The sequence below is a fragment of the Microcaecilia unicolor genome, chromosome 1 (assembly GCF_901765095.1).
Source record: "Microcaecilia unicolor chromosome 1, aMicUni1.1, whole genome shotgun sequence".
NCBI lineage: Eukaryota > Metazoa > Chordata > Amphibia > Gymnophiona > Siphonopidae > Microcaecilia > Microcaecilia unicolor.
In genome coordinates this window covers 44,016,928-44,040,439 of record NC_044031.1, presented here as the reverse complement: position 1 = coordinate 44,040,439, position 23,512 = coordinate 44,016,928, and the positions used below count along the sequence as shown (strand labels likewise).

The window sequence follows — 23,512 nt, the reverse complement described above, 5'->3', positions numbered from 1 at the left end:
CTCTTCGCTACTGAACTTACAGCGCCGAAAACGCAGCAGGCAGATCAGCTGAGCTCCTGTCAGCCTTCCTTCCCTGCCTGTGTCCCGCTCTCGCCGACGTTACGTCACACGAGGGCGGGACACAGGAAGAGAAGGAAGGCCGACGGGAGCTCAGTTGATCTGCCTGCTGCGGTTTCGGCGCTGTAAGTTCAGTGGCGAACAAGGGCCCGGCCCGGGTGGAGGAGTGGCGGCGACCTTGGGGGGGGGGGGGGGGGGGAGGGTGCGGAGGGCAGGAGAAATGCTGGACATGGAAGGTATCAGGAGGGGGCCTTGGAGCTGGGAGGGGGAGGGACAGGGGGCCTTGCAGCTGGCAGGGAAGGAGGGAGGATGCTGGACATGGGAGGTCAGAAGGAGGGGGGCCTTGGAGCTGGGAGGGAGGGACAGGAGGGGGCCTTTGAGCTGGCTAGGGGGGAGGGACAGAGGGGGGCCCTTGCAGCTGGGAGGGAATGGGCCCTTGGAACTGGGAGGGCAGGCAGGGGGCCTTGGAGCTGGGAGAGGGTGCCCTTGGAGCTGGGAGGGGGGCCCTTGGAGCTGGGAGGGAATGCCTTGAAACTGGGAGGGAGGGCAGGGGGCCTTGGAGCGGGGAGGGACGGAGGGGGGCCTTGGAAAACCCCCATACCAATACTCACCCGTTTTAAGGAGCTTAACGGCTAGTAAAATATAAAGTATTACAAAATGTAACGAAAACATACAAAAGTCGTAAAGGTATATTTATATATCAATCAATAAATAAATAAATACCTAGTTTTTCTACTTTTTCCAGGATTTATCTCAATCACTGTATTTTTCGTGAACAGTTTGGCAATTCTTATTTTAATCCATGCATTTTACTTACATTTCTGGGGTTTTGGACCTATTTTTTCCATTGAAGAACTCTGGAACAGCACGGCGTTCAATTATATGAATGCTGAAAAAGAACATAAAAATGTATGACCATCATTATCTTGCTTGAGGAAAAGCACACTGTGTGTGTGTGTGTGTGTGTATATATATATATATATATATATATATATATACACACACACATACACACACAATTCTAACTCAGGTTCAAATACAGATAATGGTTGCATATAAATATCAAACCATACATTATCAAGCAACTGTTCAGCACTTAATAACCAATTCAATTTTTATTATCAAAATATCAAAAAAACTAAACATAATATACTGTCATCCTATCACATCTACACACTCTCATTCATACCCACATACACAACCTAAAATCATCTATATATATAAAAGGCACCACTGAAGCCTCCAGCCGGAAGTGTGAAGTGCCAGAGATATCCGGTTTCCCCATGAGTGAAGGAAAACAGCACAGCACGAAATCCCAGGAAACAGTGAAGGACTCAGAGGGGGGAGGGGAGAGAGACGCCCTCACTCTCTCTGTAACACAAACACAGAACAGCAGGAAACACTGAAGGACTGGACTCGGAGGGGGGAGGGGGAGGGAGAGAGGGCAGAGGGCAGGGACACACACACTCCCACATGCACACTCTGAAGAAAACCTTGCTAGCCCCCGTTTCATTTGCATCAGAAACGGGGTTTTTTTTTACTAGTTACACATAATCAGTAAAGGATTTAAAACTTATACTGTATGAAAATCTGAAGCACTTCTTTTCATAATGTTGTGGACAGTCTCTTGCTCAACGTATACACTCATAGTAACATAACATAGTAGATGATGGCAGAAAGAGACCTGCAGAGTCCATCCAGTCTGCCCAACAAGATAAACTCATACATGCTACTTTTTGTGTATACCCTACCTTGATTTGTACCTGTCCTCTTCAGGGCACAGACCGTATAAATCTGCCCAGCACTATCCCCGCCTCCCAACCACCACCCGCCTCCTCCCACCACCGGCTCTGGCACAGACCGTATAAGTCTGTTCAGCATTATCCCCGCTTCCCAACCACCAGCCTTGCCTCCCACCACCGGCTCTGGCACAGACCGTATAAGTCTGCCCAGCACTATCCCCACCTCCCAACCACCAGCCCCGCCTCCCGCCACCGGCTCTGCCACCCAATCTCGGCTAAGCTCCTGAGGATCCATTCCTTCTGAACAGGATTCCTTTATGTTTATCCCACCCATGTTTGAATTCCGTTACCATTTTCATTTCCACACCCCTCCTGCGGGAGGGCATTCCAAGCACTCCTTTTCAGAGCAGATATAGACAGTCATTGCTTAATGCATAAACTCTGAAATGAGCTTATTCTGCGTGTTCACAACTGAATCATATCATATGCTCTAAAGTGGCTAAATACTCACGGAGTCTGCAGGATCTGTTGCAATAATAGTCAATAAGCACCGCAAGAGTCAGTCAGAAAGGTAGCTGCACATTCAGTAGTAGTGCCACTTCAGCTTAAGCAATCTTGTTCACTGCCTCCTCCGCAGTAAATACAGCTTAACTCAACTGCTGATAAAATTCGGTCTTTTCAGCAAAGTTTTCCCCATCAAAGGTATGAGAGGAAATGCATACAGAAGGCTTGTCCTCCAATGCAGGAGAAAAGCATCTGATGCTAGTCTGTTGTGGGCCTGAAGCCCGGAACAGAACTGAGGGACCTAGTGATTGATTTGAGTGGCAAAAAGATCCACCGAGGGGGTGCCCCACTCTCAGAAAATCATGCGGACGCCCAAATTGAGTGACCACTCATGAGGTTGCATTATCCTGCTCAATCTGTCGGCCAGACTGTTGTTTATGCCTGCCAGATACGTGGCTTGGAGAAATATGCCGTAATGGCGAGCCCAAAGCCACATCCTGACGGCTTCCCAACACAGGGGGCGAGATACAGTGCCCCCCCTGCTTCTTGATGTAGTACATGGCAACCTGATTGTCTGTCTGAATTTGGATAATTTGATTGGACAGCCGATCTCTAAAAGCCTTTAGAGCGTTCCAGATCGATCGCAACTCCAGGAGATTGATCTGAAGACCTGTTTCCTGGAGGGACCAAACTCCTTCAGTGTGAAGCCCATCTACATGAGCTCCCCACCCCAGGAGGGATGCATCCGTCAGCACTTTTTGTGGCTGAGGAATTTGGAATGGGTGCCCCAAAACCAGATTGGATCGAATTGTCCACCACTGAAGGGAATTCCGAAAGTCGGTGGACAGCTGGATCACATCCTCTAGATCCCCTGTAGCTTGATACCACTGAGAAGCTAGGGTCCGCTGAGCTGATCTCATGTGAAGACGTGCCATGGGAGTTACATGAACTGTGGAAGCCATGTGCCCAGGGGTGTAGCTACGGGTGGGCCTGGGTGGGCCCAGGCCCACCCAATTTCAGCTCTGGCCCGCCCACCCACTCTTCCACAAGGCCCGCGCCAGCCCCAGCTCCCATTGCCGGCCACTGCTGCTTTTCCTGATGAGCAGCAGGGCCGGCGCTACAAAAAGAAGAAGCGCTCAGCTGACTGAGCTGAGCGCCAACCATAGGCGCCCCGTATAAGAGGCTTGCCCGCCGCCACTGCCCCGCCACCGCACCTTTAAATATTATATTTTTGCTGGAGTCGCGGGCAGCGCCGGCATTGAAGGCATCAGCAGGCTCATCGCGCTTCCAGCAGCCTTCCCTCGCAAGTCGGATGATGGCTCCGCCCTCTTCTGACGTATTTCCTGTTTCTACGAGGGCAGAGCCATCATCCAACTTGCGAGGGAAGGCTGCTGGAAGCGCGATGAGCCTGCTGATGCCTTCAATGCGGGGGGGGGGGGGGCAGGAAGGAAACGAGGGCAGACAGGAGAGGAGGGTTGCTGCACGTGGTGGAAGAAGGGGAGTGGAGAGGGCAGGGGAGAGGAGGGTTGCTGGACAAGGGGACAGGAGGGTTGCTGGACATGGGTGATGGAGGGAAGGGGAGAGGAGGGTTGCTGCAAATGGTGGAAGAATGGGAGAGGATAGAGGGCAGGGGTAGAGGAGGGTTGCAGGACATGGGGAGAGGAGGGTTGCTGGACATGGGTGGATGGAGGGGAGAGAGCAGGGGAGAGGAGGGTGCTGGGACATGGTGGATGAAGGGAGAGGAGAGGGCAGGGGAAAGGAGGGTTGCTGGACATGGTGGAAGAAGGGGAGAGGGGAGAGGAGGGGTTGCTGCACATGGTTGATGAAGGGGAGAGGAGAGGGCAGGGGATTGGTAGGGTTGCTGCACATGGTGGAAGAAGGGGAGAGGAGAGGGCAGGGAAAGGAGGGTTGCTGGACATGGGGAGATGGAGGGGAGGGGAGAGGAGGGTTGCTGCACATGGTGGATGAAGGGGAGAGGAGAGGGCAGGGGAGAGGAGAGTTGCTGGACATGGGTGGATGGAGGGGAGGGTGGAGTGAGGAAGGAGATGAGATGACGGAAAAGGAAGAGTAGAAAAACTGCACATGGATGAGGAAAATAGGCAAAAGCTGGATCCACTGGACAGTCAAGTTTGCGGAGGACCCAGCTTTTACTTACGGATATAGGACAAGAAATGAAGAAGAAAGGCGGAAAGTAAACAAATAAATGGAAAGGAAGCCCTGGAAACGGAGTTAAGAGGACAGATAGCAGCAGAATCGGATACTGGGCCAGCACAATCAGAAAAACAAAGTCACCAGACAACAAAGGTAGAAAAGATCCTTTTATTTTCATTATAGTGTTTGGAATATGTCCACTTTGAGAATTAGGTGTTCAACATTAAAAGTTTATTTACTTATTTATGACATTTTATCCCACATTAAACATGAATTAGGATGATTTGTGGCTCTACATGAGAATTGTGATATTATGATTCCTTGTTTCAATATTGTTGACGGTCTGCATTTTCCGTATGGGTTGTATATTGGTGTATTAGGTTCTGCCCAGTGTAATATTTATGGTACAGTAAGGTTCAGAGTGTGTTTTTGCACAAAGTTGTTCATAGTGTTTGCAGTTGAGTCGATTGTATTAGATATGCTTTGAGCACCACTTTATTCTTTACATATGATACATAACTATATCTAAATTTAATAAAGGGTATTATTGTGACATTTATTTATTTTTTCTGTGTGTGATCAGACAATTATGGATTAAGCTCCACCCCTGGCCCCACCCCTAACCTCACCCCCTTTAGCCTCCCCAAACAGTTGGGCCACCGACCGCCTATGGCGCTAACGCGACGAGAAAAAATGTTAAAAAAAACGCAGCACCGCAGGCAGCCTCGAAGAATTGGCTGCTGGCTCGCAGGCTCCTCCCGTCTCTTACGCCACTGCCCCTGGAGCGAAGAAAGAGGGAAACAACGGGAAGGATGGGGCAGAGAAAGAGGGAAAACAGACGGGAGGATGGGGAGAGAAAGAGGGAAAACAGACGGGAGGATGGGTGATAGAAAGAGGAAAACAGACGGAGGATGGGGAGAGAAAGAGGGAAAACAGACGGAAGGATGGGGAGAGAAGAGGGAAAACAGACGGAAGGATGGGGAGAGAAAGAGGGAAAACAGACGGAAGGATGGGGAGAGAAGAGCGGAAAACAGACGGAAGGATGGGGAGAGAAGAGGGAAAACAGACGGAAGGATGGAAGAGAAATGAGGGGAGATGGATGAAAGGATGCAGAGAAAAAGGGGAGAGACTGGAAGGTTGTGGAGAGAGAAGGGACACTGAACAGAAAAGGGTAGAGAGATAGACACTGGTTAGAAGGAGGGAGAGAGACATTAGATGGAAGGATCAGGAGAGAGGGTAGATGGGTAGAAGGATGGGGAGAGAAAGAGGGAAGACGCTGGAAGGATGCAGAAAGAAAGAGGGAGAGCTACTGGAATGATGGGGAGAGAAGAGGAGACGCGTCGCCTGCATGGAAGGGGGGAGTAGTGAAAGATGGAGAATAAGAGGCAGGGGCACGGGCAGAACAAGGGTGAGAAAAGAGGAAAAGCCATAAGTAGATGAAGGAATTAAAGAATGGATAGTAAGAATGAATTAAATCTGGACACAGAGAGAGGCAGAAAATATTGAAGAAAGCAAAGAAAAAGGAGAGAAAAATGACAAATGGCCTGGAAACCCTGGCAGAAGAGTTAAGCGAAAACGAAGGAAAGCAGAATCTAGAGACTGGGAGCGACACAATGAGAAAAAGTAAATGGCCATACAACAAAGGTAAGAAAATAATTTTATTTTTAATTTATTTAAAGTAATATGGTGTTAATAAAGTTTCAGAGACCAATACTTCCTTCCTTAGGTCAGAAGAGGAAACCATAACAGCATTATACTGACCTGAGGCAGGAGGTTTTGGCCTCTGAAAGCTCACTGAAAAGGATTAGGCTATTAAATAAATTGTCTGAAATCTGATGCCTGAAAAGCAGCACTTTACCCTGTGTGACAAATGCATCTGAGTGTGACTAAATTTTGCTGGGGGGGTGGGGGTAGAGAGAAAATTTTGTGCCCACCCACTTTGGGTTCAGGCCCACACAAAATTGGCAGTCTGGCTACGCCACTGCATGTGCCCCAGAAGTCTCAACATCTGCTGAGCTGTGATCTGTTGAGACGCTTGAACCTTGGAGACCAGAGACAGAAGGTTGTCTGCTCTTGGCTCGGGAAGATGGGCACAAGCTGTCTTCCTGCACAACAGAGCCCCTATGAATTCCAATTTTTGAACCGGGTGGAGATGGGACTTTGGGTAATTGATGACAAACCCTAGTAGCTCCAGCACTTGAATAGTCATCCGCATGGACTGCAAAGCTCCTTCCTGGGAGGTGCTCTTCACAAGCCAATCGTCGAGATAAGGGAACACATGCACTCCCAGTCTGCGTACAGACGCTGCAACAACTGCCAGGCACTTGGTAAATACCCTGGGAGCAGACGCCAAGCCAAAAGGCAGCACACAGTACTGAAAATGCTGCGTTCCCAGCAGAAACCGCAGATACGTCCTGTGAGCTGGAAGTATCGAGATGCGTGTATAAGCATCCTTTAAGTCCAGAGAGCACAGCCAATCGTTTTCCTGAATCATGGGAAGAAGGGTGCCCAGGGAAACCATCTTGAACTTTTCTCGAACCAGATATTTGTTCAGGCCCCTTAAGTCTAGGATGGGAATGCATCCCCCCTGTTTCTTTTCCACAAGAAAGTACCTGGAATAGAATCCCAGCCTTTCCTGCCCTGGTGGAATGGGCTCGACCGCATTGGCGCTGAGAAGGGTGGAGAGTTCCTCTGCAAGTACTTGCCTATGGTGAGAGCTGAATGACTGAGCTCTCGGTGGGCAATTTGGAGGTTTGGATTCCAGATTGAGGGTGTATCCTAACCGGACTATTTGAAGAACCCACCGGTCGGAGGTTATTAGAGGCCACCTTTGGTGAAAAAACGTTTAAACCTCCCCCCGACAGGCAGATCGCCCGGCACGGTCACGTTTACAGTGGCTATGCTCAACTGGAGTCATTCAAAAACCCGTCCCTGGTTTTTGCTGGGGAGCTGCAGGGGCCTGTTTAGGCGCACGCTGTTGACGAGAACGAGCGTGCTGTGGCAGATCCTGAACCGGCTGTCGAGAAGCAAGCGTGTACTTACGGCCTCTAGAGTAGGGTGCACTCCTCTTCCCTTTAAAAAACTTCCTAGATGAGAAAGCGGATGCAGAAGGCGCCCGGCGGGAGACAAGAGTCCATAGCGTTATCACGCTGATAGAGATGATCAATCAACTCTTCGACCTTCTCACCGAAAAGATGATCCCCCCCGGCAAGGGATATCCGCAATCTTCTGCTGAGTCCTTTCCTCCAGGTTAGAGGCACGCAGCCATGAGAGTCTGCGCATCACTATACCCATAGCAGAAAATCTGGATGTCACATCACAAGCATCGTAAATGCCCCTGGACAGGAACTTGCGGCACGCCTTCTGCTGCCTGACCACTTGGCGAAAAGGCTCGGCCTGCTCCGGTGGGAGTGCATCAACCAAGCTCTCAAGCTGCCGCACTGAGTTCTGCAAATGAATGCTCGTGAAGAGCTGGTACGACTGAATTTTGGAAGCGAGCATGCCAGCCTGATACGCCTTCCTCCCAAAAGAATCTAAGGTTCTATGTTCTCGCCCCGGGGGCGCCGAGGCAAAGTTCCTAGAAATCTTAGCTCTTCTGAGAGCGGAATCCACCACCACAGAGTCATGAGCAACCGAGGCTGGACGAAACTGGGTTCCCCGTGGATCCGATACTGGGATTCAGCCTTTTTGGGAATAGTTGGACAAGAAAGAGGCTTCTCCCAGTTCCTCATCAGCACTTCCCTGAGTGTATCATGAAAAGGAGCTGTGGTAGAAGACTTAGGTGGAGATGGATAATCCAGGACCTCGAGCATCTTGGCCCTGGGCTCATCCACAGTCTCCACAGGGAAGGGAATGGCCTCAGACATTTCCCGCACAAAAGATGAAAAAGACAAGCTCTCCGGAGAGGAGAGCTGCCTCTGAGGTGAGGGGGTTGAATCAGATGAAAGACCTAGAGAATCCTCGGCAGAGAAAACTCCATGACCCCCATCTTCATCAGATGAGCCATCATCGGATGGGGCTAGCAACTCAGAAAGAGCAGCCCAGATCGGAGCCCGTCTCGACATGGAGGTGCGGTGACCTCGATGACGGTGTTGAGAAGTCGACTCCGGTGAAGCTTCCTCCACCGACGGCAATGGAGAGTCAACCCATGAGGCTACCGACCCTGATACCGGAAGCGGTACCAGAGAAGGGGACCTCACTACCGGCAAAAGGTTAGGTGCCACAGGAGCCTCCAGCACCGTCGGTACCGGTACCTCTTTCATAAAATCAGGAAAAATAGCCTTGATACGCTCATCGACAGAAGCTGTCGGGGAAGGCTGCGGTGTCGGTGTGGGCTTCAGAGGCAGAATCTGCAGAGGCTGGGGAGCCGGTACCGGGCTGCCAGATGACCTGCGCGTCCATACCTCCACGACAGAGGGAGAGCGATCCTCTCGGCATCGACGCTTCTCGGGTGCCGAATGCCTCAACGACCCGGAGCTTGCGGTACTGTGTCGAGAAGGAGAACGATGACTGTGCTTCTTGGCCTTCGCCCGACGCCCGTCATCAAGACTCCTCGGTACCGGTGAGGAAGACGAGGAATCCACACACTTCCTCGGGGCCAGGTCCGATAGAGGTCGGTCCCGGAGGGGGGGGGGGCTGCAAAGCAGGAGGCGCTGAGGCAGGTGGAGACCCGCTCGATGCATCACTGCTCCCAGCGTGCATCGGTCTTTTGGCAGCCTGTACCCGGTCTCCCGTTGCCAACGCTGCCCTCGATGTCACCGATATCAACGCCGAGGTACCGGACCTAAAAAGCTTTTCTCTCTGGGCCTCTCGAGAAAGCTGAGTGCGCTTTTTCATTTTTAGGCACAACTTACAGCTTTCCTGAAGATGGTCGGGCCCGAGGCACTGAAGGCACCAGGAGTGTGGATCAGTGCCAGAGATGGTCCGGTTGCAGCAGGCGCATGGCTTGATGCCGCTGGGCGTATTCGATGACATCGCGGGGAAAATCGCGTCCACAAAAATCAAAGGACGCGATTGTGTCAGAAAAACAGACACAAAAAAAGGGGAAAAATATCCGATCGAGCGACCTAAGAACGGTCGGAACGAAAAAAAGAAAGGAACTTAGAAAACGAAAAAACTAAGAAATAAAGGAACTAAAAGTTTTTTTTTTAAACACGAACACCCGAAAAGGGTAAACACGAACTTTGTTGAAGAAGAGAAAAGAACTTCCACTCCGAAGGCCTGGAAAAACGCGAAGTGCTGATAACAGAACTCCGTGTCTCCTCAGACGTGGAAAAGAAAGAACTGAGGAGCGTGACCCTGCGACGGGCGGGAAATCGTGTTCACGCATGCGCAGTACCGGTGCCTCGCGCGGTACAACACTCCAGAAGAGACTTCTACGATTTTTTACTAAAATCCTCCGGGGGCCGACGTCACGTCACCCACAAGTGAGAATATAAGCCTGCTTGTCCTCGGAGAATATCTGCTACAGGTAAGTATCTTCGCTTTCTCCGAGGATAAGCAGGCTTACATTCTCACAAATGGGGAAACCCTAGCATCCAGGCACACACAAAACAACAAACAGTGATCAAATGGGCCTTGTAACGGTGAGGACAAAACACAGATTAACCCTGAAAACTATATACAATTGAGTGAGAGTGCAGCTTGGAACAGAATGAAATGGGCCTAGGAGGTTGGAGTTCAAATCTAGACCACAAACAGATTCTGCAACACTGACTGCCCAAACCGACTGTGACATCGGTTATCCTGCTCAATAAGTAGTGAGATGTGAATGCGTGGACTGAAGAAAACGTTGCAGCCTTGCAAATCTCTACAATGAAGGCAGACTTTAAGTAAGCCACTGACACAGCCATGGCTCTAACATTATGAACCATGACATGACCCTCTAAAGTCAGCCCAACTTGGGCATAAGTGAAGGAAATGCAATCTGCTAGCCAACTGGAAATGATGTGTTTACTGATGTTGACTCCCCTCATATTGGGATCAAAAGAAATAAACAACTGGGTAGACTGTCTGAAGGGTGTGGAGGAGTAGCCTAGTGGTTAGTGCAGCAGACTTTGATCTTGGGGAACTGGGTTCGATTCTCACTGCAGCTCCTTGTGACTCTGGGCAAGTCACTTAGCCCTCCATTGCCCCAGGTACAAATAATAAGTACCTGTATATACTATGTAAACCGCTTTGAATGTAGTTGCAAAAACTACAGAAAGGCGGTATATCAAGTCCCATTCCCTTCCCCTTCCATGTAAAAGGCCAACGTTCTCTTGCAGTCCAAGGTGTACAAGCTGCTTTCGCCACGGTGGGCATGAGGTCGGGGAAAGAATGTTGGAAAGACAATAGACTGGTTCAAATGGAACGCACACAGGAACTTAAGGTGCATGCTGATGACTACTCTGTTGTGATGAAACTTAGTATAAGGTGCATCTACTATTAAGACTTGAAGCTCACTGACCCTATGAGCTGAAGTAAGAGCCACCAAGAAAATGACCTTCCAGGTCAAGTACTTCAGAAGACAGGAATTCAATGGCTCAAAAGGAGCTTTAATCAGCTGGGTGAGAACAGCATTGAGATCCCATGACACTGGTGGAAGTTTGACAGGGTACTCTGACAAAAGCAAATCTCTCATGTAGTGAACAACTAAAGGCTATCCAGAGATAGGCCTACCTTCTACTTGATGATACACACTAATTGCATTGAGATAAACCCTTAGGGAGTTGGTCTTAAGACCAGACTCTGATAAGTGTGGAAGGTATTCAAGCAGGGTCTATGTAGGAGAAGAAAGGGGATCTATGGCCTTGCTGTCATGCCGGATGGCAAACCGCCTCCATTTAAAAACGTAACACCTCTTAGTGGAATCTTTCCTAGAAGCCAGCAAGAACTGGGAGACACTCTCCAAAAGACCCAAGGAAGCGAATTCTAGGCTCTCAACATTCAGGCCGTGAGAGCCAGAAACTGGAGGCATGGGATGCAGAAGCAACCCCTCATTCTGCATGATGATGAGGGTCGGAAAACACTCCAATCTCCACGGTTTTTCGTCAGACAATTCCAGAAGAAGAGAAAACCATATCTGTCGTGGCCAGAAGGGCGCGATCAGAATCATAGTTCTGTGGTCTTGCTTGAGTTTCTAGAGGTTTGGGAGGATACTCATAAAGAAGGCCTGTCCCGCAATGAAGAAGGAAGGCATCTGACGCTAGTCTATCGTGGGCCTGAAGCCTGTAACAGAAACTGAGGGACCTTGTGGTTAAGATGAATTTCAAAAATATCCACTGAGGGGGTGCCCCACACTCGGAAGGTCATGCGTGGCTACACCCATGTTCAAAGACCACTCGTGAGGTTGCATTATCCTGCTCAGTCTGTCGGCCAGGCTGTTATTTACACCTGCCAGATAAGTGGCCTGGAGAAACATGCTGTGACGGCGTGCCCAGAGCCACATCTGGACGGTTTCCTGACACAGAGGGCAAGATCTGGTGCCCCCCTTCTTGTTGGTGTAATACATCGCAACTTGATTGTCTGTTTGAATTAGGATAATTTGATTGGACAGCCAATCTCTGAAAGCCTTTAGAAAGTTCCACATTGCTCACAGCTCCAGTAGATTAATCTTAAGATTAGTTTCCTGGAGGGAGCAAGATCCTTGGGTGTGAAGCCCATCTACGTGAGCGCCTCACCCCAGGAGAGATGCATCCATCCCAAAGTCAGATTGGACAGAATCATCCACCACTGACGAGAGCACAAAGCTCTGGGGACACTCGGATGATATCCTCCAGACTTCCCATGTCTTGATACCACTGAGAAGCTAGGGTCCATTGAGCAGATCTCATATGAAGACATACCATGGGTGTAATGTATACTGTTGAAGCCATGTGGCCCAACAATCTCAACATCTGCCAAGCTGTGACCTACTCCAATGTCCGAACCTTGGACGCAAGGGAGAGAAGGCTCTCCGCACACACCTCTGGAAGAAAGGCTCGGATACTTCCTGTGAGCTGGAAGTATCGGGATATGAGTGTATGCATCCTTTAAGTCCAGAAAACACTGCCAATCGTTTTTCTGAATCATAGGAAAAAGGGTGCCTAGGGAAATCATCCAGAACTTTTCCCGGACTAGAAATTTGTTCAGGGCCCTTAGGTCTAGGATGGGACGCATATCTTTTTCTGCACAAGGAAGTACCTGGAATAGAATCCCAGCCCTTCTTCCCCTGGTGGAACAGGTTTGACCACTTGTGCCTTTAAAAGGGTGGACAGTTCCTCTGCAAGTACCTGCTTGTGCTCAGAACTGAATGAATGAGCTCTCGGTGGGCAATTTGGAGGTTTGCATAACAAATTGAGGGTGTATCCTAACCGGACTAGTTGAAGAACCCATCGGTTGGAGGTTATGAGAGGCCACCGTTGATAAAAACATTTCAGCCTCCCTTCAACCGGCAAATTGTCTGGCACAGACACTTTTAGCGACTATGCTCTGCTGGAGCCAGTCAAAAGTTCGTTCCTTGCTTTTGCTGGTGAGCAGCAGGGGCCTTAGGCGCACGGTGTTGATAAGAACGAGCACACTGGGGTTGAGGCTGAGCCTGCTGGCGAGCCACAGGAGCGTACCTATGCCTAGAAAAAAAATAGGGAGCACTCTGCGACCTACCAAAATACCTCCTGAATGAGGTGGCTGCAGAAGATGTCCGGTGGGAGAGAGAACACATAGCCTCAGTGTGCGTTTGGATCTGGTCAGTGACCTCTTTGACCTTCTCTCCAAAAAGATTATCTTCCTAGCAAGTGGCATCCTCCATTCTCTGCTGGACCGAATGATGGATTTCTATTTCCACTACTAGCAGTGCATGGCGCCTTGTCTTTAATGACCTCAGCAATTATGCAAACCTTACATCATGATGACGTAAGAAAGTTTTCTACTATTTAAACCATGTCATTAAGCACCATTTTTTGTTTACTCTCATTTAGAATGACAGACACTGCGGTCCTGTGTATAGCAAGCAGGCAGATCGTACATGCTATTTTGTGCAGTGTCTGCCTTTGTATACCCTCTTTTTTCATACTAAGTAGCTATGATAAGTAAATTTATTTATTCAAACAGGAGATAGCCATAGGTAAAAGCATACTCCTCCCTCCAGTTCAACATGTCGAGCGCATTCGACATGGTAAACCACAAGATACTACTAAGACTACTTAGCCACTTCGGGATTGAAGGAAATGTACTTAATTGGATTAAAAGTTTTCTAACCACCAGAACTTATCAAGTAAAATCAAACTCAAACATATCACCACCATGGAAAGCAGTATGTGGCGTACCTCAAGGGTCACCATTATCACCAATACTCTTCAACATGATGATGATTCCACTGGCATGGTCCCTATCCAATCGAGGCCTCAACCCGTTCATTTACACAGATGATGTTACAATCTACATCTCCTTCAGACATGACTTGAAAGAAATAACCAATAAAATTAACGTTGGCCTAAACATTATGGACTCCTGTGCAAACTCATTTCAACTGAAACTGAACACTGAAAAAACACACTGCCTCATCCTCTCTTCTCAACTTAACAAGTACAAACCCACAACTATAACTACCCCAAGGACACACCCTCCCTACCTCAGACAGCTTGAAAATACTCGGCGTCACATTCGACCGCAACCTTACTCTCGAGAGCCAAGTAAACTCTGTAATAAAGAAAAAGTAATATTCAATGTGGAAGCTCAAACGACTAAAACCTTTCTTCCCAAGGGAAACCTTTTGAAACCTAATACAATCTATGATCCTAAGAGGCATATTTTCAAAGCACTTAGCCTTCCAAAGTTCCATAGGTTTCTATGGAACTTTGGAAGGCTAAGTGCTTTGAAAATATGCCTCTATGTCATGCAGATTACTGCAACGGAATCTATGCGGGATGCAAAGAACAACTCACAAAAAAAACTCCAGACAACCCAAAATACAGCAACCAGGTTAATATTCAGCAAAGCACGCATCGAAAGTGCAAAACCCCTTCGAGAAAAATTGCATTGGCTACCAATCAAAGAATGGATCATCTTCAAAATCTGCACTCTAGTCCACAAAATTATATATGGTGTAGTCCCAGGATACATAATAGACCTCATAGACCTACCAATAAGAAACAGAGTCGGGTCTGCAAGATCATACCTAAACCTACACTACCCAAATTGAAAAGGACTGAAATACAAAACGACCTACGCATCCAGCTTCTCCTACATAAGCGCACAACTATGGAATGGCCTCCCCAAAGCTGTGAAAACAATCCATTACCACCTGAACTTCAGGAAATCACTAAAAACCAACCTCTTCAAAAAGGCCTACCCCAACGATCCTATGTAACCCTCTTCACCCAAAACACAGCATGCCTAATGATCGTACTGGACAACACACAATCTTCATATCCCTTCCGACCCTCCACATATACCTCATTCGATCACTATACAACCTTGTATTTGCAATCAACCGACAGGGCAAATGCCACAAGCCTGCAAATATGTGGGAAAATGTGGGATACAATTGCAATAAATAAATAATGCTATTCCTCGCCTGCTATCGGTTTAGTTGCTAAGTCGGCACAATCTGACGCTATTAAACGAATGTCACTACAAATTACATTTGTATATCAACGACTTTGCATTAGACTATGGTTGTTGCTATATATGTTTTTAATATATTTATGATGTCCTTTATTCCAACGCACTATGTCAAACTAATTTATTTATGTTTACCATAATAAGCTTTTGGCGCCATTCTTTGTCACATGTTGTGACCCATACATTTTAAGTAATGTTTGTTTTCAGTAAGGAATACATTTTAAGTCTGTTTTTAATAGAAGAGCAGAGGTGTACGTTGTGTATATCACCAACACACATTTCTAGCTAGCACTAGTCCAGTGATCACACAGCAGCACTACATGCGGTGTGCCGATACTGAATAATTACACCTAATCTTTATACATATATATATATATATATATATAGATAGATAGATAGATAGATAGATACAGATAGATAGATATATATACACACACATATATATAGAAATAGATAGATAGATAGATATATATACACACACATATATATAGAAATAGATAGATAGATAGATATATACACACACATATATATAGAAATAGATAGATAGATAGATAGATAGATAGATAGATAGATAGATAGATAGATAGATAGATAGATAGATAGATAGATAGATAGATAGATAGATAGACACATATACACATACATATTACTTTTATATATCTTTAAAGGACTTGGTTTAAGTGTTATTTCGAATTCTGCTACCAGTGGGTGTCAAGTTCAGACGATTAATACTGAACGGTGAGTTAATTATTATACTAAAGCTTGTAAAGCAAAAGCTACATACCTGTAGAAGGTATTCTCTGAGGACAGCAGGCTGATTGTTCTCACTGATGGGTGACGTCCAACGGCAGCTCAGCACCGGAAAATCTTCCCTAGCAACAAAAGTTTGCTAGCCTCGCGCTACCATGCGCACCGCGCATGCGCGACCGTCTTCCCGCCCGAACGCGAGCGTGTTCGTCAGTCTAGTACATAGCTAAGACAAGGGAAGACACAACTCCGAAGAGGAGGTGGGCGGGATTGTGAGAACAATCAGCCTGCTGTCCTCGGAGAATACCTTCTACAGGTATGTAGCTTTTGCTTTCTCCGAGGACAAGCAGGCTGCTTGTTCTCACTGATGGGGTATCCCTAGCCCCCAGGCTCACTCAAAAAATAAACATGGTCAATTGGGCCTCGCAATGGCGAGGACATAACTGAGATTGACCTAACATGTTAACAACTAACAGAGAGTGCAGCCTGGAACAGAATAAAAATGGGCCTAGGGGGGAAGAGTTGGATTCTAAACTCCAAACAGGTTCTGTAACACCGACTGCCCAAACCGACTGTCACGTCGGGTATCCTGCTGCAGACAGTAATGAGATGTGATATGGTGCGTTTCCCTACAGCCACTCCCCTCTTGTTGGGATCAAAAGAAACAAACAATTGGGCGGACTGTCTGTGGGGGCTTGTCCGCTTCAGATAGAAGGCCAATGCTCTTTTGCAGTCCAATGTGTGCAGCTGACGCCCAGCAGGGCGGGTATGAGGACGGGGAAAGAAAGTTGCAAGACAATTGACTGGTTCAGATGGAACTCCGACACCACCTTTGCCAAGAACTTAGGGTGAGTACGAAGGACTACTCTGTTATGATAAAATTTGGTATAAGAAGCATGAGCTACTAAGGCTTGAAGCTCACTGACTCTGCGAGCTGAAGTTAACTGCCACCAAGAAAATGACCTTCCAGGTCAAGTACTTCAGATGGCAGGAATGCAGAGGCTCGAAAGGAGGTTTCATCAGCTGGGTGAGAACAATGTTGAGATCCCATGACACAGGAGGAGGTTTGATAGGGGGTTTTGACAAAAGCAAACCTCTCATAAAGCGAACAACTAAAGGCTGTCCAGAAATCGGCTTACCCTCTACACAGTAATGATAAGCACTGATAGCACTAAGATGAACCCTTACGGAGTTGGTCTTAAGACCAGACTCGGATAAGTATAGAAGGTATTCAAGCAGGGTCTGTGTAGGACAAGTGCGAGGATCTAGGGCCTTGCTGTCACACCAGACGGTAAACCTCCTCCATAGAAAGAAGTAACTCTTTTTAGTGGAATCTTTCCTGGAAGCAAGCAAGACTCGGGAGACATCCTCCGAGAGACCCAAGGAGGCAAAGTCAACGCTCTCAACATCCAAGCCGTGAGGGCCAGGGGCTCGAGGTTGGGATGCAGAAGCGCCCCCTCGTTCTGAGTGTTGGAAAACACTCCAATCTCCACGGTTCTTCGGAGGAGCTGGAGTGGCCTAGTGGTTAGGGTGGTGGACTTTGGTCCTGGGGAACTGAGGAACTGAGTTCGATTCCCAGCACAGGCAGCTCCTTGTGACTCTGGGCAAGTCACTTAACCCTCCATTGCCCACCGCATTGAGCCTGCCATGAGCGGGAAAGCGTGGGGAACAAATGTAACAAAAAAAAAAAAGAAGAGGGAACCAAATCTGACGCGGCCAGAAAGGAGCAATCAGAATCATGGTTCCGCGGTCTTGCTTGAGTTTCAGCAAAGTCTTCCCCACCAAAGGTATGGGAGGATATGTGTACAGGAGGCCCCCCCCCCCCCAATGAAGAAGAAAGGCATCCGACGCTAGTCTGCCGTGGGCCTGAAGCCTGGAACAGAACTGAGGGACCCTGTGATTGATCTGAGTGGCAAAAAGATCTATCAAGGGGGGTGCCCCACGCTTGAAAGATCTTGCGCACTACTCTCGAGTTGAGAGACCACTAGTGAGGTTGCATGATCCTGCTCAACCTGTCGGCCAGACTGTTGTTTACGCCCGCCAGATACGTGGCTTAAAGAAACATGCCGTTTCGGCGAGCCCAAAGCCACATTCTGACGGCCTCCTGACACAGGGGGCGAGATCCGGTGCCCCCTACTTGTTGATGTAGTACATTGCAACCTGGTTGTCTGTCTGAATTTGAATAATTTGACTGCACAACCGATTCTTGAAAGCCTTTAGAGCGTTCCAGACCGCTCGTACCTCCAGGAGATTGATCTGAAAACCGGTTTCCTGGAGGGACCAACTCCCTTGGGTGTGAAGCCTAGTGACATGAGCTCCCCAACCCAGGAGAGATGCATCCGTCGTCAGCACTTTTTGTGGCTGAGGAATTTGGAAGGGACGTCCCAGGGTCAAATTGGATCAAATTGTCCACCAATGCAGGGAATTGAGAAATTTTGTGGACAGTTGGATGACATCCTCTAGATCCCCCGTGGCCTGAAACCACTGGGAAGCTAGGGTCCATTGAGCTGATCTCATGTGAAGATGGGCTATGGGAGTCACATGAACTGTGGAGGCCATGTGGCCGAGCAATCGCAACATCTGCCAAGTGTGATCTGCTGAGATGCCCGTACCCAAGAGACGAGAGCCAGAAGGTTGTTGGCCCTCGGCTCGGGAAGGTAGGCACCAGCCATCTGGGAGTCCAGCAGAGCTCCTATGAATTCTAGTCTTTGAAATGGAAGAAGGTGGGACTTTGGATAATTTATCACAAACCCTAGCAGCTCCAGGAGTTGAATAGTCATCTGCATTGACTGTAGAGCTCCTGCCTCTGAGGTGTTCTTCACCAGCCAATCGTCGACATAAGGGAACACATGCACTCCCAGTGCCGCTACTACAGCCAGGCATTTCGTGAACACTCTGGGCGCAGAGGCGAGACCAAAGGGTAGCACACAATAATGAAAATGCCGTGTTCCCAGACGGTATCGCAGATTCTGTCTGTGAGCTGGCAATATCGGGATGTGAATGTAGGCGTCCTTTAAGTGCAGAGAGCATAGCCAATCATTTTCCTGAATCATGGGAAGAAGGGTGCCCAGGGAAAGCATAATGAACTTTTCTCGGACCAGATATTTGTTCAGGGCCCTTAGGTCTAGGATGGGACGCTTCCCCCTGTTTTCTTTTCCACAAGGAAGTACCTGGAATAGAATCACAGCCCTTCTTGCCCCGGTGGCACGGGCTCGACCGCATTGGCGCTGAGAAGGGCGGAGAGTTCCTCTGCAAGTACCTGCTTGTGTTGGAAGCTGAAAAATTGAGCTCCCAGTGGGCAATTTGGAGGTTTTGATATCAAATTGAGGGAGTATCCCAGCTGGACTATTTGAAGAACCTACCGATCAGAGGTTACAAGAGGCCACCTTCGGTAAAAAAAACTTTAACCTCCCTCCGACCGGCAGATCGTCCGGCACAGACACTTTTATCTCGGCTATGCTCTGGAGCCAGTCAAAAGCGCGTCCCTTGCTTTTGCTGGGGAGCCGCAGGGGCCTGAGGAGGCGCACGCTGTTGACGTGAACGAGCGCACTGGGGCTTAGCCTGAGCAGGCTGTCGGGAAGGTGGATTGTACCTGCGCTTATTATAAGCGTAGGGAGCAGTCCTCCTACCCCCGAAGAAACGTCTACCTAAAGAGGTAGATGCTGAAGGCACCCGGTGGGAGAGCTTGTCGTATGCGGTATCCCGCCGGTGGAACTGATCTACCATCCGTTCGACTTTCTCACCAAAAATATTATCCCCCCGGCAAGGAGCATCCATAACACGCTTTTGGACTCTACTGTCTAGGTCAGTGGCATGCAGCCATGAGAGTCAGCGCATCACTATACCTTAAGCGGTAGCCTTGGATGCAACATCAAAAGTATCGTAAGCACCCCTGGACAGGAATTTACGACACGCCTTCAGCTGCCTGACCACCTCCTGAAATGGCTTGGCCTGCTCCTGCGGGAGCTGATCAACCAAACCCGCCAACTGCCTCACATTATTCCGCAAGTGGATGCTCATGTAGAGCTGGTAAGACTGAATCTTGGACACGAGCATAGCAGAATGATAGGCCTTCCTCCCAAAAGAATCCATAGTTCTAGATTCACGCCCCGGGGGCGCCGAGGCGTAATCCCTGGAACTCTTGTCCTTCTTAAGGGCCAAATCCACAACTCCAGAGTCATGAGGCAACTCAGTCTTCATCAACTCCGGATTCGGTACTGGGACTCAATCTTCTTGGGAATGTGGGATTAGTTAATGGATGCGTCCAGTTCGTTAATGTCTGCTTCAGGACATTATGCAGAGGAACGGTGGACTCCTCCTTAGGAGGGGATGGATAGTCCAGGACCTCGAACATCTCAGCCCTGGGCTCATCCACAGTCTCCACCGGGAAGGGAATGGCCGTAGACATTCCTCGGACAAAAGATGAAAAGGAAAGGTTCTCCGGGGGAGAAAGCTTCCTCTGGGGCGAGGGAGTAGGGTCAGAGGGCAGACCACAAGACTCCTCGTCCGAGAAGTACCTGGTATCCGCCTCTGCTTCCCACGAGCCCGCCTCTGCGGAGTCGGACATGAGTTCATTAACTTCAGTCCGAAACCGAGCCCGTCTCGACTCCGAGGACCGATGTCCATCGTGATGTCGTCGAGAAGAAGACTCCCGCGCCGGAGGCGATGAATCTACCTCCATCGATGACGGCGGGGAATCAGCCTGGGTGGCACTCGTCCCCGGCAACGCAAGCGGTACTGGAGTCAGAGACCGCACCACGGGCAATGACTCAGCCACCGCCTCCCTCGACGGCACCGGCGGTGCATGCACCGACGGTGTCGAAAAAGACAGTACCGGCGGCGTAAGCATCGAAGGTACCGGAGATGGGCGCAACAGCTCCCCCAAAATCTCTAGGAGAACGGCTCGGAGGCTCTCGTTGAGAGTGGCTGTTGAAAAAGGCAAAGGCGCCGGTACAGGAGAAGATGTAAGAACCTGTCTGGAGCGCGGAGGCAGTACCGGGCTGTCCGGAGATGAGCGCACCAACACCTCCTGAATAGAGGGCGAGCGGTCACTCTGGCATCGCCGCTTCTCGGATGCCGATACTTTTGGCGCTCCGGAGCTCTTGGCACCGTGTCGGGACAGTGACCGATGCTGATGCTTCTTGGCCTTAGCTCGAAGCTCGGTACCTCCTGGTGCCGAAGAGGAGGACGTTGAATCCACACGGCTTCTCGGGGCCAGGTCCAAAGAAGGTCGGTCCTGGTGGGCCTGCGCAGCAGGAGTCCTCGAGGCAGGTGGATACCCACTCGATGGCTCACTGCTACCAGCATGGGATCTCTGGACAGCCATTACCTGCGCTCCGGAGAACGATGCACCCTCCGATGCCGACACTGATACTTGCGATGACCTCGGTACCGCTGGCTCCGTCGAAGGACCGGACCGGGCTCCGAACAAGACGCTCCACTGAGCCAAACGCACCGCCTGAGTCCGCTTCTTCAACTGGAGACACTGAAGACAGGTGTCAGGTCGTTGACTCTCACCTAGGCACCGAAGACACAAAGCGTGTCTGTCAGTAAGTGAGATGGTCCGGCTGCACTGCGTGCACCTTTTGAAGCCGCTGGTAGACTTCGAGGACATGGGCGGAAAAATCGCGCCGGCGAGGTAGAACGCGATGGTGCCTGAAAAAAAGACAACAAAAAAGAGAAAGACCCCGCACGGGCGGCCCAAAATAGCTGCGAACAAAAAAGAAAGTAAACTTAAGGGGAAAACTAAGAAAACTAAGGGTTTTTCTTTTTTTTAAACAAAGAAAGAAGCAAAAGAAGAGTCAAAGACTCAAAAAAGAAAATCACCGAAAACGGGCGAACAAACAAACAAATAGCGCAAGAGGAATCCTGGGCAGAGAAGCAGCAAAGCAGTGTTCCCGAACCGCGGAAAAAAGAAGACTGACGAACACGCTCGCGTTCGAGCGGGAAGACACCTGCGCATGTGCGGTGCTAGGGAAGATTTTCCAGTCCTGGGCTGCCGTTGGACGTCACCCATCAGTGAGAACAAGCAGCTTGCTTGTCCTCGGAGAATGTTATTTCACTCATATCACGAATGGCACAATTCAATTACTATCATTCTGTCCATATTAAAGGTATTGCTTGTACTAGTTATTTTTCACCATTCCTCATCTTCTGCATGAACACTGTCCAACTATAAACATTCTTTGACAGTTTAAATAATGACTCTGATGTATATGTTAATTTTGTGCCTTCATCTGGACATTAATCCCACCAATTCTATATCATTCTTAATGTCTCACCGGCAATATGTTGTTTATCCAATAATGAATATGAATGATCACATAATATATAGATATGTATCATTTTTAATCATGATTTTACTTTATGTCAAATACAGACCCCTGAGGCAGGTGCTTCGTGCCAAAACACGGCCTGTGTCAGGTTTATGGTTCAAGTTTGGATATACAGAATAAAAGGGTTTTTTTGTCCCGCTTGTGAAGGCCCCTGGTACTTCTTTCTTTGTTATTTGGACTTTGTTTTGTGCTTTGGACCCGCTTCTTGTTGTTGCATGAAAAAAAAAAAAATCACTGAAAAAAAAAATCACTGAGACAGCAAGACCACCACAGGATTTTTCAACTGAATACTGTTGAACCTTTAAGATTAAACACTTCGATTGAGTGGCAGGCTTTTAAGTCATGTCACAAATTCTATAGTCGCTCCAGATTGGCTGTTCCCCTAGTGCGTCTGTTTGATAACTGCCACCATTTTGAATGGATTTAGTTGTGTGGATCCACCTTCTGAAGCAGCAAGGAGGCCCTTATCGGGGTATTGGAGTAATTGGTATACGCAATGGGGAGCAGCATAACTGTTGCATCATGTTTAATTGAGCCCTTTATGATTTTTTGCTGAGACTGATGATGTGCCTGACCTTCGTCTCTTTCTCCAAGTTAAATTTGGTGGATTTTCAATATTGTCTATACTGGGTGCACACTTCTAGGTTTTATTGGGGGGGGGGGGGGGGGGGGGGACTGTGTATATTTGCGTGTTTTTGTATTTTTGCACTTATGTTTGATCTAGATTGAATGGGATTTCGTTAAGAGTCCAGTTTTTTGGGGAGCAACCTTTTTTTGGTTATTTCGAGTTTTGTTGTTGCTTTTTTTTTTTTCTGGATTAGCTCTACAATACGAACATAAGCATTGCCATACTGGGACAGACTGAAGGTCCATCAAGTCCATTATCCTGTTTCCAGCAGTGGCCAATCCAGGTCACAAGTACCTGGCAAGATCCCAGAACAGCAAAACAGATTTTATACTGCTTATCCTAGAAATAAGCAGTGGGTTTTCCCAAGTCCATCATAATAGTGACTTATGGACTTTTCTTTTAGGAAATTATCCAAACTTTTTTTAAACCCCGCTAAGCTAACTGCCCTGGCAACAAATTCCAGAGTTTAATTACTTCTTGAGTGAAGAAATATTTTCTCCGATTCCTTTTAAATTTACTACTTAGTAGCTTCTTTGTGTGCCCCCTAGTCCTAATATTTTTGGAAAGCCTAAACAAGCGATTCACATCTACTTGTTCCACTCCACTCAGTATTTTATAAACCTCTATCATATCTCCTCTCATCCGTCTCTTCTCCAAGCTGAAAAGCCCTAGCCGCTTTAGCCTTTCCTCATAGGGAAGTCATCCCATCCCCTTTATAATTTTCTGCATCCTTCTCTGTACCTTTTCCAATTCCACTATATCTTTTT

The 23,512-nt window shown here is 48.4% G+C and overlaps 1 protein-coding gene across 1 annotated transcript in view; it reads right to left on the bottom strand.

The window, feature by feature from the left end:
• The window catches only part of SMARCC1 (SWI/SNF related, matrix associated, actin dependent regulator of chromatin subfamily c member 1), a 542,893-nt gene that overhangs the window by 255,500 nt on the left and 263,881 nt on the right, over positions 1-23,512 (bottom strand). Inside the window, 1 exon segment of the mRNA XM_030196622.1 lies at positions 875-946. Coding sequence (XP_030052482.1) covers positions 875-946 — 72 coding nt within the window.